General features: G+C 45.6%; 1 protein-coding gene across 7 annotated transcripts in view; it reads right to left on the bottom strand.

Annotated features, from left to right (window-relative positions):
- Positions 1-15,455, bottom strand: part of KDM2B (lysine demethylase 2B) — a 139,384-nt gene that overhangs the window by 110,922 nt on the left and 13,007 nt on the right. For all 7 annotated transcript variants that reach the window (XM_083151348.1, XM_083151349.1, XM_083151351.1 and 4 more), the window contains 2 exons: positions 15,338-15,416; positions 834-880 (listed from right to left, as the gene is read on the bottom strand). In XM_083151348.1, the coding sequence (XP_083007474.1) occupies positions 834-880; positions 15,338-15,416 (126 nt within the window). The remainder of the gene's footprint in view (positions 1-833; positions 881-15,337; positions 15,417-15,455) is intronic.

Here is a 15,455-nt window from a genome sequence, read left to right as displayed (position 1 = left end):
TTTGACTGAAATTTATCAAAAAGGGACAAGGTTTCTAACTGTTGGAATAGATGGAATACCCCCCTTTAGTTGGATAATTCTGACTGTCACAACTTAAGACCCACGAATACTGGCATCCTCCTACATAACACGCTGATTTGAATGGCTCCTTAAGCTACCTCCTGGCACTATTCACAGCATGCTGAATAGAATCGACCCCTTAGTTTAATAAACTTGGTCTTAAAAAGGTACTGTAAGGGCAATTTACAGTACCCACTCCAGCTGACGCTGGGCGACCAAACTCCACAGCGCCAAAAGGTGTACATAAAAGTCACAATGGACAGCTAATGTGTCCTTTTACACGGGTACGGTGATGGCCCTGCCGCCGTGTTGCAGCCGGATCTATCCACTGGAAAGGACAGCTGCCAGGCCGTGGCTGTCCCAACCCATCAGCTCAGTGTGTGCAGAGGGAGATGGGGGGCCTGTCACACACAACGGTCCTTTGCTGTGTGGTTTTCAGCGCTCCCCTGCCCCCAACATGACATAAACCAACCATCCCCTCACCCTCAAATTTACACAGCAGCGGCTATGAAATTACTGTAAGGGTCCAGATTTCAAGGATAACCATGCTGGGGGCACAGGTGGCCTAATCAGGATCTCAGTCTATTTGATTTAACCATCTGTGCTCAGTTATGGATATGCTTAAAACCTGGAACCTGCCTTAAGGTACAAGTTTGAGAACCACGGATATACACACTAGGGAAGAGCCTGAGATTTAAACACTGTATAATGGCCTATAAAATGGCTTTTTACTGATATTTCACACATATTCTGAAAAAAAATAAGCCACTTACCAACTAGTAGTTTAACATCTCGAACAGTGAAGTCTTGTTCTGGCATTCTAGAATAGATAAGAAATATTTGACGCTATGCACATTATGTGTATTAGCACGTACACAAGCAAAGAGGCAGCTCTCTATCATTCACAGGAAGTGTGTCAATATCTCAAAGTTTACAACCTTTGTTGGATTTTCCTTACTTGATTATATAAATGACATAACTTCTAATACAGCTAAGGTTTAACAAAAAAAAAAATGGTTTGCCCGAGTGGGTATGGGCCAGCAGTCTCCATGTAACTACAAGTGTAACAGACTTGGGGGCAGTTTTCCCATGCCAAATGGAGCAATGTATTTAGATGTCTGTTAGCTACAGGGGTGACATTTCTTCTTGCAGCCTTCTGTATTGTGAGAAGAAATGTGCGCTGAGTTGGGAGTTTGGATGCCCAAGCAGGACTTCATACGGAATTAGCCGTTTTACACAGTAAAACCCTGTTTGTTTGCATGTGCAACGAAAAAAACAAAACAATAATAAAAAAACAATGAAATGCCGTTTGGGTGTCTATACATCCCATTTAGACGGGATAAATAGATGTAAAAAAAAAAAAAAAAAAAAACACAATAAAATGGACATTTACAAAATATGTAAACATCCATACAAAAAGGTACAATTTAGGATTATATCACTAAATATAATATCTTATTGTCTACAAGTTTGACAATAATAAATTGGTTGCCCAGGATAATGGACAATGTAAAGTACAAACCAATAGAAGACCCATGGTCTTGCATTAATAAACTGTATCTATGGCACTAGCCATGCTGTCTGAGTCTGGCCAGACGGGATCCCGACTGTCGGAACCCTATACCATACCCGATTAGGGGTAGCTGTATGAAGCAGTGATAAAGAGCCTGATCCTTTATCACCAGTCAGCTTCTAATACCCATTTCAGACATACTCCAAAATCCCAGGTTTTTGCACATGAACGCGCATAAACCCAGGATTTTGGTATGTCTGAAAGGGTCAACCCGGGTGTTAAAACCCGGGTCTCCAACCCTCCTTTTTACCTGGGTTGAGGACCCGGGATTTACAACCTGGGTTGAGCCTTTCAGACATAAGAAAAGCCTGGGTTTATCCGCAAATTACTGGTAAGAACTGCTTCACCCAGTAATTTGCTTCTGTAAGTGTGAAAGGGTGCAGGCTGCACCCGGGAAAATGACCCAGCAGTCAAAATGCCGGGTAATTCAGAGTTCTGTAGTGTGCAGCATGAGAAGCTGCATCTGGAGACTTGTATGATCGTCATGTGTTTACGATTAGCGGTTTTTGTATATTTTTGTTCCTGAAGAAATGATACCAACAGCTCAGCTGCTGTGTAGATAGATAGATAGATAGATAGATAGATAGATAGATAGATAGATATAGCTAATGGAGTGCACATGGGAAAGTATTTATCTGTTTATTCATCTTAATCTTTTTGGGTATACTACTTTGACTATGTAGTGAAATTCCACTATTTTTTTTTAGCCAGCGAGGGCCAGAGCCACAGTCTATTGTGAGGACATGCATGTACTTTTTTTTTTTTTTTATCTTCAAGACTTTATTTACATTTTCTCATAAGACATACAAAAGATACAAAAACAGAAAGGGGGGTATATAAAACAATACTTGTTACAAACTTGCTACATTGCGCATCATTCTTATATCACAATTATTTATACCTATGCTTTACAGCTAATGTAGCACATACTTTTCAAGACAATTCGACTACACTACATCACACACACACACACATTATCTGTGCAGATTTTTTTCTTCATTTACATTACCAATTTACAGACTAAAGCACGGCTGTTTAGTATAAGGGGATCTTTAATGGCTGTATGACCTATAAGTGTTACAGAATTTATGGCCAGGGGCTTTATGTTGGGCTTGCTGAGTGGCTGGATAGTTATATAGTATACGGAATCCTACCACTTAATTGATACCTTCCTCTTTTTCGTGTTTGTCCAATACTACACCCAATACTCCCGTAGGTGACACTTCCATATTAGTGCATCTACTATTACAAAAAAAAAAAAAAAACCCTAAGTAATTTTTTTTTTTTTTTTAATTACCTTTACCCTGTCACAAACCACTCTACTTCCACCCGTAATAACATGCATGTACTTTTGAATAAGTATTTATACAACAGTGGGCTCAAACTGACAGGACCTCACAAAGTTCACATTTTTTCAGGTCACCCGCCAGTTGGACAGATTATTTCTGCTCTTTGACAATCCAAACACACAAAATAGTTACATTGCTATAAAAAGTGACATAACAGTTTAGTATAATCCATAAATACTTAAAAACACTCACAAATTTTGTTACTTGTGTAATAGCACGTTACATAGTTAGCGTAGCGTCGCTGTCAGAGTCAGCGTAGTGTTCGCGCAACCAGCGTAGTCAGTCAGAAGTAGCGTAGTGTTCCCGCAGCCGCTTAGTGTAGTCAGCGTCCCTGTCAGAAGTAGCATAGTGTTTCCGCGGCCAGCGTAGTCAGTCAGCGTTACGTAGTCAGAGGTGAAGGTGAAGGGACTGCATTATTTCTGAGGTGAAGGTGAAGGGACTGCATTATTTCTGACGCTGTTAATTAGGAATGGCTGCAGAACCTCTCAGCATGTTTAACCTGCTGCAGACAGTGGAGGCGTCAGTGGCATTTTTTCAGCAGCACCATTTGCTGCCACTGACACAAACCTTTGGGTGTTTTAATGGACACCCAATGCACTTGAGTATGAAGGAGTGCATGTTAAAACCTGGAAAGAAGATACGTCTCCGTGCGGCACATTAGTTTCGGGGGTGTCGTATCCCATTTCTTATCCTCATCCGTTTTATTTATTCATGTGCAGAGGAGCTCACAGCATATCTTTTTGTGAGCAACAACTAAAGTTGTCGAACAAAACCACTGTGCTGTACAATAACCTTATGCGGGAGGCCTGCACAATGGACTTAATGTCGCAGCCCCAACGCCGGATTTGTGGTCCGGGAAAAATAGTTGAGGTGAACGAGAGTCTGTTTGTACAGAGAAAAAGTCATGTCAGACGCGTGCTGCCTCAACAGTGGTTGTTTGAAGGCATATCCAGGAGACAACGGTGAGTGTTTTGTAATGCCTGTGGACAGACGTGAAGCCAGCTCCCTGATGGCCGCCATCAACAAATCTATAGAACCGGGGACAACTATATAAAAGGGATTTTTGTAAGAACTTACCGTTCTAATCCCTTTCTCTGAGTCCATCCTGGTGACACAGCTCAACCTTGGGATGTAGGAGGGTCCGAAGGAGCCAGGCACCTATGCTAAAGCTTTGAGGCAGGCTCCTCCCTTCTGCATCCCAGCATTCCTTAGTACAACTTCTAGAGCACACTAGGATACATTAACTCAGTACAACGCCTGAACATATTAATATGCACAATCAGTTAAATTAACTATTTTAACATGACCAACATGAAACGGCATTACTTACTGAGCGTAAAGGGAGGGATCGCTGTGTCACCAGGATGAAATCAGTGAAAGGGATTTGAACAGTAAGTTCTTACAAAAATCCCCTTTTCTCTTTCATTCATCCTGGTGGCACAGCTCAACCTTGGGACGTTCAAGAGTCTGTCCTTTGGGAGGGTACGCTTAGGTCTGCAGTTCTCATCACTGCTCGCCAGAATGATGCGTCCTCCGACGCGAACTCATGGAACCTGTAGAATTTTGTGAATGTGTGAACAGAGGACCAAGTGGCAGCCCTGCAAACTTGATCTGCCTAAGCCCCATGGCGCACAGCCTAAGAGGTAGCAACCATCCTGGTGGTATGAGCATTGATTCTGGAGGGTACTACTCTGCCCACTTTAGTGTAGGCATAAGCAATAACCGACCTTAACCAACGAGCAATGGTCTGCTTAGAAGCTGGCCAGCCCCGTTTATGTACAACATACAAAACCAGTAAAAGATCAGTCTTACGAAATTCCACCACTGTCCACATAGATGCACAACGCGCAGACCACATCCAAATTCTTTATTCTGTCCCAATTTCTGACCTCCTCAGAAGGAGAAAACATTGGAATAACAATTTCCTGGTTTAAATGAAATGAGGAAACAACTTTTGCCAAAAACTTAGGAACTGTTCACAACACAGCCCTATCCTCATGGGAAAAAAACAAAAATGGAGACCTACTAGATAAACCTGGATAAAATGGAAACCTTTCTAGCAGAAGCGATAGCCAACAAAAAGGTTTCCAAGTAAGAACTTCAGGTCAGCCGACCTTAAAGGTTCAAACTGTGGTTTCTGTAGAACAGATAACACCAATGATAAATCCCAAGGGGCCACCGGTTGCCTATAGGGAGGCTTCAGCCGAGTAACCCCCTGAAGAAAAGTCTGCACTTAAAAGATAAAGCTGACAATTGCACTTTAAAGGCCCATACACACTAGAAGATTTTCATTTCAAAAGACTTTGCCAAAATCTTTGATGGATATATCTGTCACCAAAGTAATGCGTACACACAGCTATTTTGATCAAAGAGCAAGAGATTTTCAGGAGGCAAAAGACTTTGCTGAAAATCTTTCATTAGAAGGCAATTTATGTAATGGGCGGGATTTAGATTCCAAGCAGGGTACATTTTATACAGCGCATTTCTGTTCTTGGAGCCCGATTCAGAACTGATCGCTGGGTGTATATTCGGAGCCCAGTGATCAAGTAAACGCCATGCCACCCACCCATCTACACGGCTGCAATTTTATTTACAGCTGTGCATTTTTTTTACATTGGTGGGCAGTGGATCTTGTAACGTATACATTGCTGACCTGTGCCAGCAATGTATACGTTACCAGCTCATTTTTTTACATTGGTGGGCAGTGGTGCTGGTAACGTCACTGCCCTGTGCCAGCGATGTATATGTTACCAGCTAATTTTTTTACATTGGTGGGCAGTGGCACTGGTAACTTATACATCGCTGCCTGCGCCAGCGATGTATACGTTGCCAGCTCAGTTTTTTTACATTGACGCTGGTAAGCATCTCGCAGGGCAGTGATGTATACGTTGCCTGCTAATTTTTTGACATTGGTGGGCAGTGGCGCTGGTAATGCATACATCGCTGCCCAAGTTGCACTGAGCTGAAGCTGGACAGGGACAGGGGGAGAGAGACAAGGGGACTAGGGGCGCAGTGCTGCTGAGCTTAGGCTGGATGGTGACAGGGGGAGGGAACAAGCTGGATGGGGACAGGGTGCTGCGGCGCGGTTTAAGCAATGTGGATGGGATAGCAGGACAGGGGGAGGGAGTAGGTGGAAAGAGGCCGGGCTAGCAGCATGTAATCTCTGGACCATAATCACTCGCCACATACACATGTGATGGTATCAAAATGAACCATTATAGTCAGGCATGCTGGTTTTACCAGCAGATCAACCACTTTCATAGCGATGATGCGGGAGCGCGCATCATCGGTAGTGTGGGATCTCTGGCCCATACACACTTAACGATTTTCAACTGAAAAACGGTCAAAACACCTGTTTTGACCGATTTTCAGCTGAAAATCGTTAAATGTGTATGGACCTTAAGAGACTGAAGACTCAGCCTTGATGAGAATCCATCCTGCAAAAACTCCAACAGCCTTGAAATCTTGAATCTAGATGTGTGGACCTGTCTCTCACACCATCTAATGTAGGTTTTCCAAACCCTGTAATAATTAGCCACAGAAACAGGTTTCCTTGCACTAATCATGGTACGTATAACCTCATCTGAAAACCCTTTCTTCTTTAGAATGGAGGTTTCAAGAGCCAGGCTGTCAAATTGAGCTGAGGAAAGTCCTGATAAAAGAATGGACCTTACCTGAGACGATCTGGTCGGAGCGGCAGACGCCACGACTATCAGCAAGCTCAGAATGTTCGAATACCAAGATCTCCTTGGCCAGCCGGAGCTATCAGTATGACACATGCTCCCTGTGTCCTCACACTCGAGGACCCGAGCAATCATGGGAAATGGTGGGAATACATAGGCCATCTCGAAATTCCAGGGCACTGTCATGGCATCCCCTGCCCACGCTAACGTATCTCTGATTCTGGCACAGAACATGGGCTCCTGGCAATTGTGCCTGGACACCATCAAATCTAGATCCGGCATTCCCCAACGATTCACAATTTCCTGGAACACCTCCGGGTGTAGAGCCCATTCGCCTTCCAGGAGGTCCGCTCTTAGGAAATCCGCTTCCACATTCCAAACTCCTGGAATGAACACAGCAGACAAGGCCGGAACACATTCCTCTGCCCATTGAAAAATCCTGGTAACTTCTTTCAAAGCCATTTTGCTGCGAGTACCCCCCTGATGGTTCAAGTAAGCCACAGCCATGGCATTGTCTGATTGGATTCGAATGGGAGAACCCCTCAACATTCTTTCCTCCTGTACAAGTGCTTTCCAAACTGCCCTAATTTCCAGGACCCTGATCGGCAACTTCGATTACTCTCTGGACCACAGGCCCTGTAATCTCGACTCCAGGGCTACAGCACCCCAGCCCCTGAGACTGGCATCAGTGGTAACCACCAGCCACTCCCATGACTGAAAAAAACGCCCCAACTGGAGGGATTCCACATCCGTCCACCACAGTAAGGAAGACCTCGTTTCCGCAGTCAAGAGAACACTTTCTGTTTTCATGGTCTTGGAATTTCCCAACCAACACACCAGGATGTTCCATTGGAACGGCCTGGAATGGAATCTGGTGTGCTGAAGGGTTTCGAAGGTCGCCACCATCTTGCCTAGAAGTTTAAAGCAATGCCATACCGATTGACTGTTCAACTGTAAAATATTCCAAACTAGCTGACATATGTCCCTGGCTTTGGTCTCTGGTAGAAACACTCGATTGAGAGGAGTGTCCAGAAGCACTCCCAAAAACTGGAGCCTCTGAGTAGGGCAAAGATGGGATTTTTGTAGATTCAAAATCCACCCATGCCTTTGACAGATTCACCTGCAACTTCTCTGCCGACTCTTTGATTAACAGGTCGTCCAGATATGGAATAATCACAATTCCCTAAAGCCTGAGCGCAGCTGCCATTACTGCCAATATCTTGGTGAACACCCTCGCAGCTGTAGCCAGCCTGAAGGGTAGAGCTCGAAACTGCAGATGGCCTATTGCGAAATGCAGCAAAGATTGAGGTTCTTCGCATATAGGAACGTGCAAATAGGCGTCTTGAATGTCCATGGAGGAAAGGAATTCTCCCGGCTCCAGGCTCAGGAGTATGGATCTCAAGGACTCCATCTTGAAGTGATCCACCCACAAGTGCAAATTTAGAGACTTGCAAAATGCAGCGCCCCGCTAAAACAACCTGCCTTCCTCCCTGCAGGTGAGACCGGGAAAGCCCGGCACCGCTGTAGATAGCGATGCCCTGCGCTTCACCGGAAGTGCAAAGCCTTCGGGGCTCCCGGGCCCGCCCCCTTCTGTGATGGGACTGCTCAAAATTGTGACGTCGGCGGGCCCAGTCCGCCCCCTTCTTTGAAGCAGCGTCCTGCCCGCCGAAGTTCCTAGAAGGAACACTATTGTGACTGCATCCCTGCGCTGTCTCTTAAACACACCCTGCTGTGGGGCTTTATCCCCTTCAGATAAATTCAAGGCTTGTCTAAGGCAGACACAGACTTCCCCAGAGCAACAGCCCACGCAGGTTCTGGCTGGTCAGTCCTCTGGGCTTGTGCTCCACTAGGCACAGACTCGCAGCCCATGCAGGTTCTGGCTGGTCAGTCCTCTGGGCTTGTGCTCCACTAGGCACAGACTCGCATAAAGGGAAAATGTCCCCATGGTTCATCTGTTCAGGGGTTAATTTAAGACTGCAAAATCTACAGTTAATTACCCTGGCCAACACGCCCTCTACTAACACAGCAGTAATACACCTTTCAGTCATGCTTAATAACCACAGTGCAATTAAGTCAGGCGTCAGTACAAAGCCAATATAAACAGTGTACTTAGCTGCTGCTGTATGACCCTCCGTGGTCACCGGGGATGGCGTTGCCTCTGGAGAAACAAATCACTGTCAGCAGAAAAATTCCTCTCCTTCCAGCTCTGCACAGTGAAGGTGAAAGAGCGGTGAGGGAAGAAACCAAAGTCCCTGCTACAGCAGGGAGACAGGACTTTAGCGCCTTTTTTTCCCCCGTGAGCCACTCCCACTTTTAGTTTCTCTTCCTTGTGACTCCCCTTCACTGAGGATCACATGGAATCGCCCAGCTCTGCTGATCTCCTGTAACAGGCTGCAACCTCCGCAGAGTTAAGCCTGTAAAACCTTCCAAAATGGCAGGCTCCATCGCGGGGTGCCCGTTACCCAAGATACCCCCCTACGCAGGGAGCTGGCTCCGGGGTCCCCCAGGGTCCAGGAAACCCCTCTAGTGAGGAGGTTTGTAGCACTGCACAGAGACCAGGCAGCGTCTCTCAGTAAACAGGGAGCTGACAGGACGCGCTTCTGTCAGCCCCAGCTGCGCTGTCAGTGTGAGGAACTTCCCCTGGAAGCCTCACACTGCCTGCACTAACTAAAGTGAAGTATTTAAAAAAAAAAAAAAAAACACACACACCCTAGCTAATCTTTCAGCATAGCACCCACTCCGGTGGGCACCTAAAACAAACTGGGGAATGCTGGGATGCAGAAGGGAGGAGACTGCCTCTCAAAGCTTTAGCATAGGTGCCTGGCTCCTTCGGACCCTCCTACATCCCAAGGTTGAGCTGTGTCACCAGGATGAATGAAAGAGAAATTCAGATTGTTGGCGTGCATATAACACGCAACAGCTGGTGTAGGCAGGGTACCACCATGCACGGGTAAGCCATTGCTATAATTTTGTTGATCCAGAGACAGAAACATTGAACGCCTTTGTGGATCAGTGCCTTGTACTTTATCACCGGAAAATCATCTACTGACTGTTAAGTAACAGGTTGGGTTTAAAAAGGGACAGTTGGGGTGTGGCCACAGAAGCAATAGAGTAGGACGTTGCCCTTAGTGCTCTCTGGCCAGCTAACCTGATATAATCTCCTGCTTTTATTACAGCTGGTCTCTGGGGATTACCTTGTCTCCTAGCATTTAGTGCCTCCTGTGAGCCGCCTGTGGATCCTGTTTGGAGGCCAGTGAAGCTGTCCTGCCAAGTTGCAGCACAGATCCCTGGGCCGTGGTCGCCATCTTGTATGCTGCTGTCGTTCTCCCGCAGGGTGCGCCTGTGAGTAAGCAGCAGCTGTCTCTCTGGGTGGACATGAAAGTCCACATCTCACGGCTGTCCCTCCTGGGCCAAGAAGTCTCTGCGCTACTGTGCCAATGCTGCGGTGTGGCTTTTGGCAAAGCTGTTCCCGCCATCTCTAGCTCCTGGTGCTGTGCCCGGGCCCATACACTGTGCCTCCTCCTGCCAGTCAGTCCCATGTTGCCTGCTGCAATATCATAGGAGTGGGGGGAAACATTCCGGTCTACTCGCGGAAGCTCTGACTTTAGGGATCCGGAGAAGATCCAGTCTCTGCCCCAGCGCTGGTCACGGACAGAGGCCCTGCACACGTGCCATCTTGCAGCCTAAAGCCACCGGGATAGGACACGCACCGTGCTGCTGCGCTCCAACTCTGCTGCCAGTGTTCCTCTATACTGCTGCACGCTGACCTCAGGGTTACCATCCTCCAGTTTGGGCCCCATCCCAATGTGGACAGACGTCCTGCACGCACCCTAGGAGGCTCAGGTAGCAATTGTGGCTTTATAGGACTGGGGGGCCCTGGAGACCAGGCATCATTACTGTATGGCCATTTTCTCACCTGGTGACTGATTACACTGCTTCATTGACTTGGTTCTCATCCACTACCTGGCACCTTACCTTGTGACAGACTTTTGTGGGGCACATTGAGAAGCTGCTAAACTGCCTGAGGGGCCTTGGATAATTAATCCTAATTGCTTATTAGCAGTTGTGTCTTGGAGGTGTGCTAGCCACCACCGGGCTACATTTGCACTTGTCTGAAGTATCCTTTCACTTCTACTATTATTATGGCGAATCCTATACGGCTGCTGCTTGAGGCTATTGAAGCTTCTATCCAGAAGATTATTACTAAACTTGAAAGTGTAGTCTCTGTGTTTCTACGTCCTGTGCCCATGCCTTGCACACTGCCTGAGACCCCGAACCTACTCAATCTATACTGTCAAACGGAGAAGTCTTTTGTAACCCCGGATGCCGGTACTGTAACTCCTTTTGTTTCTTCATATCATGGTGGAATGTTGCCTATTGCCCCTGATGGTATGCTGCTTCCCATAGGATGGCCCAGTCCGGGCAATGTGACTTTTCCGGAATGTTTTACTCTCCAGGAGTCCTTCTGTCTGCCTTCGGGACCCATATGCATCCTCTGGTTTCGCAGCACGTTTCTGGGCTTCATGTCATGTGATGAATGCTCTCCTGCAAGATGGGACAATACGGTCGTTTCGACTTTCTCCTTTAATGATGCTGAATATTGGCCAGATTACTGCGGGATATATGTGTTTGTCTCTGCGGTTACTAAGAACCTGGCCAGTCTAATACATATCTCTTACTCCTGTGTTAATTCTTATTATTTTGCTTTAATGTTTGCATTTTGTGTTTTTGTACAACATGGCAAAATTAGACTATTCTCCTGCTTGTTCTGTGAGGGTTAGGTCTGCCTTACTGAATACCCCAAATCCACTGCCCCAGCCAGTCCATATTGCTATTATCCTTCAATTTGGGATGGAAAGGGTTAATTAGATTGGTATAGATTAGCTATGAGGTAGATTTTTCTATCCTGATGGTTATGTGGGTATCAATATTAGTCTAGCTAAGGACCACTGGTTTACGGCCTTCTTTAGCAGGGAGAGAGGGGTTAACTAGGTTAATGTAGTTTAAGATATAGTGTAGTTAGTGGGGTAGGGGTTAGTTGGTTTCGGAGCTCCAGGTATGACTAAGATGGGGGTAGGTTATACAGGGTGGGGGTTTTGGGGAAGGTTTGTTTTGGAATACATTTATTTATTTCTTTTACTTTTAGGTTAACTTGGTCACTGCAAAATATAATAATATAAGCAATTCCTACTAAACCGGAAGATACCGTTTACCTTAGGGGGATATTCAATCCTCCCGCAGACATTCCCGACGGGGGAGATGGCTGTGGGGCCCTATTCAATGTGGTCTTCCCCAACAACATTGAACAGGGGATATCAGCAGAACGAGCCCGACATCACAAGCAGTCGGGCTCATTCTGCCGAGAAAGGCCGGGAATTGACATGCTCCCATCCGCAGCGCGCCGATTTCCTGCGACTTCTCAAGGCCACCACTCCCCCCCTTCTCGAACCGTGGCAGGCAGGACATTGAATCCTGCCTGCAAATTCTCAGTCAAGCAGACAGAGAACGGGGCAGGGTCATGGCTGTCGGGCCAGCAAGACAGTCGTGGCCCAACAATGAATACCCCCCCCTTAGACTACCCATACAGTCTATATTTCTTTTGTCTAGTCATGCCCGAATGGCGCCCTCGGGGAATGAAGTACCATAATTGTTTTCTGGAGTTATTCTGTTTCCATGCGAGATCTAGATATATATAGGGGAGTGGTGGGAATTGGGGGGTTATGAAATATTTATTATAACCACTTCCACAGTGTTGTTCCCTATAGTAGGTATAATACTAACAGGTGGAGGTGCTCCCTAGAGTAAGAAAATGAAACTACAAATAAGGAAAGAAAAAGAAGACTTTGCTAGAGAACCAACGGCATAACCTAAGGTATGATGCACTAAAAGTGATTATGTGGACAGACATTGATCTGTACGCAACTATTATTCCAATGCACCGTCAGGGCGACCTGCACCAGCAAAATATACCATGACCTAAAAGGAGGGGCAAACTTGTAAGGAATAACTTCCTTACACTCTGTGTTTATATGGGTGACCATTAATTTGTTTCGGGGAAGTACCCCTGTTAACATTAACTAGAGGGGAGCGCCATCAGCCCCTTGAGGATCTACCAATAGAAATAGTACCTGCAATAAGAGGAGGGACTGGCCTTCAATATTTATGCACTGAATAGCCCTCCAACATCACACGATGTGAACAAGTCCTCAGTGGTGAAACGTGCACGTCATTTCCCTGTGCCATTGGCGCCTACAACAGACTGACTACGAGACCAGGGATTCTACCCGTACATGGAGCTCTATCAGCAGCACAGATCGCAACCGGCATACACACAGCGATTAGATGCCTACATCTGGAAGGTACTTCTGGATGCGCTCTCATCAGTAGTCCCGACACACAATCCTGCAACGTCCGTGTGATATAAGGAGACCTGTGTTGGCACCTATCAGAAAGCAGAAGCAGCCATTCTATCTGCCCATCAGCCCGACTGCCAACTCTGGTCTCTCACATCCTCAGTCAGATGCATGGCAAGACATAGTGAAAGAAGAAGTCCGTTTTTTTTCCCCTCAAGGCTTCTTTTTACTTGTCTTTACACTGTGTAATTGTCACACATGTATTACATATGGGCAGTAAAACATATAAACAAATACAAAAGTGTGTCACACATGTGAAAATACTGCAGGGCTTGTACCATGAATTTTGGGTGCTCTTTATAAGGCAGGCAATGTGCAGATGTCACAACATTCAAGTATTTCAGTGTTACCTGCTGGTTCTGTCTCATGCTGCTGACAGCTCTGTGTAGTTTGAACTCTGCATGCTGATTACAGCACTTGGTCCACTCCATGCTGCAGGAAAGTTCTGTGTGATCTGAACTCTGCTAATTAGTTACAACACCTGGGTGAATCTCTGCTGCAAGGAAGTTCTGTGTAATGGGCCCCATACATCAGCAATCACAATTTATGGATTTTCAGATATAGGGATATTTTGGCCAGATAAATGGATTTTACAATCTATCTGACTTTGCCCACACATTACAGATTTATTTCAGTGATCAGCAGATTTTTCCATCTAAAGATTGCATCTTCATATCTGGAAATTGCCCCAATCGATTGTCATTTCAGCTGTTCATAATGTAAATAGATGAAGAAGATGAATTGGGAATGCCCACACATCTAAAAAAGATCTGCAGATAATACCAGATTATTAAACATGTTTAAAAACCTGATTAAGCAATCGATTGGCAATTTTGATTGGGATTGCCAAAAGGGGGAGTCCACACATCTAAAATTAATTGTGGCAATCATCTCCATATCTGAAAATTGTCACAATTAATTGCTGATGTATGGGGCCCTTAACCTGACCATGCTCAGCCCTCGTTGATTAAGGCACCTGTGAGTATCATGTTCCCTGTGCTTCCTATAAAAAGGCAGTCTCTGGCAGACCGAGGCTGCCAGAGTATAGGTTCACACCAGCTCCAGCGTTCCTGTGTCTTGTCCATTACTAGACTCCTGATTATCGTGTTTGACCTTGGCTTGTTCCTGACTACTCTTATGTTAACTCCTTGTGTACCACCACCGTGTTCCCTGTGTATGACCCGGCCTGACTGACCATTCTTCTGCTTGATCCTTGGTACCTGACCTGTGTTATCCGGTGTTTGAGCTCAGCTTGTCCAGTGACCATTCTGCAGCTTCATCCCAGTGTACTGTGAACTGTGCTTCCCTATGTATGACCCAGCCTGAACTTGGACTTCCTTTGCCTTATCCTTTGGAGCCTGCCTTGTCCATCTGATCTCGACCCTGCCAGCCGACCACGCTTCCATATTCCACAAGCTACCACCACTCATACGGGGAACCTGACCAGGGGGCCGCGACTGACGTGTCAGGTGCCGCCGAAGCCCATATCCCACTTGGAGGGGTCACTGGCAGAAAGCTCCCAGCACGGTTAGACTCCGCACCCCTGTGTCAGGTCTAGCCAATCCCCGAGTGGTAAGGCACCCAAGTTTGTGACAGCAGATATCAGTGTAAATACCATCAGCAGACGTGGAATCTGATTATGATAGAGTCTGCTATCAAATGAGAACTGCATTATAATTTACTCCTTCAGGGAGCATCTTAGCACCATAGTGTATTCCCACAATCAATTTAAACAGTACCATATAGGGACAGACTGAGGAAAACTATTAATTGTCATCTGAATCCTATATTTTGGATTCAGCTCACTGGCGTGTGATCAGCAGATTAGGGTTTGAGGACAAAACTATCAACTGCACATCAATGTCAAATATAACTGAATCAACAGGATAAAATACATAGAAGTAATTTACTTAACCCTACAGGTGTGACAACCTAGAGTAGAATTTTGATGCATTCGTATCTGTTGAGCAGTTACAAATGATATGTGATCTAGGCTCTACTTCTCCCCTCCGGTTTTCTGTACCCTAGGGAATTTAAAAAAAAATATATATATTTTTCTTACCATATTTGTAGATCTTTTAAAATGTATCAGTGAGTAATGAGTGCACCTGTGCAGCAGCTAGGTGAGCTGGAATATGTGAACTGTTGGTAGTTCTCGAGGACTGGAGTTTGCTACCCCTGAACTTAATAAATACCAAGAAATAAACCATTCATGGACGTAGCCAGTAATAGGACAATAAATTATATGCCTGTACTTACTTTATACCCAATCCTTCCTTTGTATGGAAAAGAAGAGGGACTCTGAGAGCTTCTCTTTGCACATATTCATATGTAAAGTCTGCAGAGAGTAAAATAAAATGTAAAATTTAGTATTATT

Source organism: Crinia signifera, chromosome 1, assembly GCF_055691185.1.
Source record: "Crinia signifera chromosome 1, ASM5569118v1, whole genome shotgun sequence".
Classification (NCBI taxonomy): Eukaryota; Metazoa; Chordata; class Amphibia; order Anura; family Myobatrachidae; genus Crinia; species Crinia signifera.
Note: the sequence above shows the minus strand (reverse complement) of the source record. Positions and strands in the feature narration are given on the sequence as shown.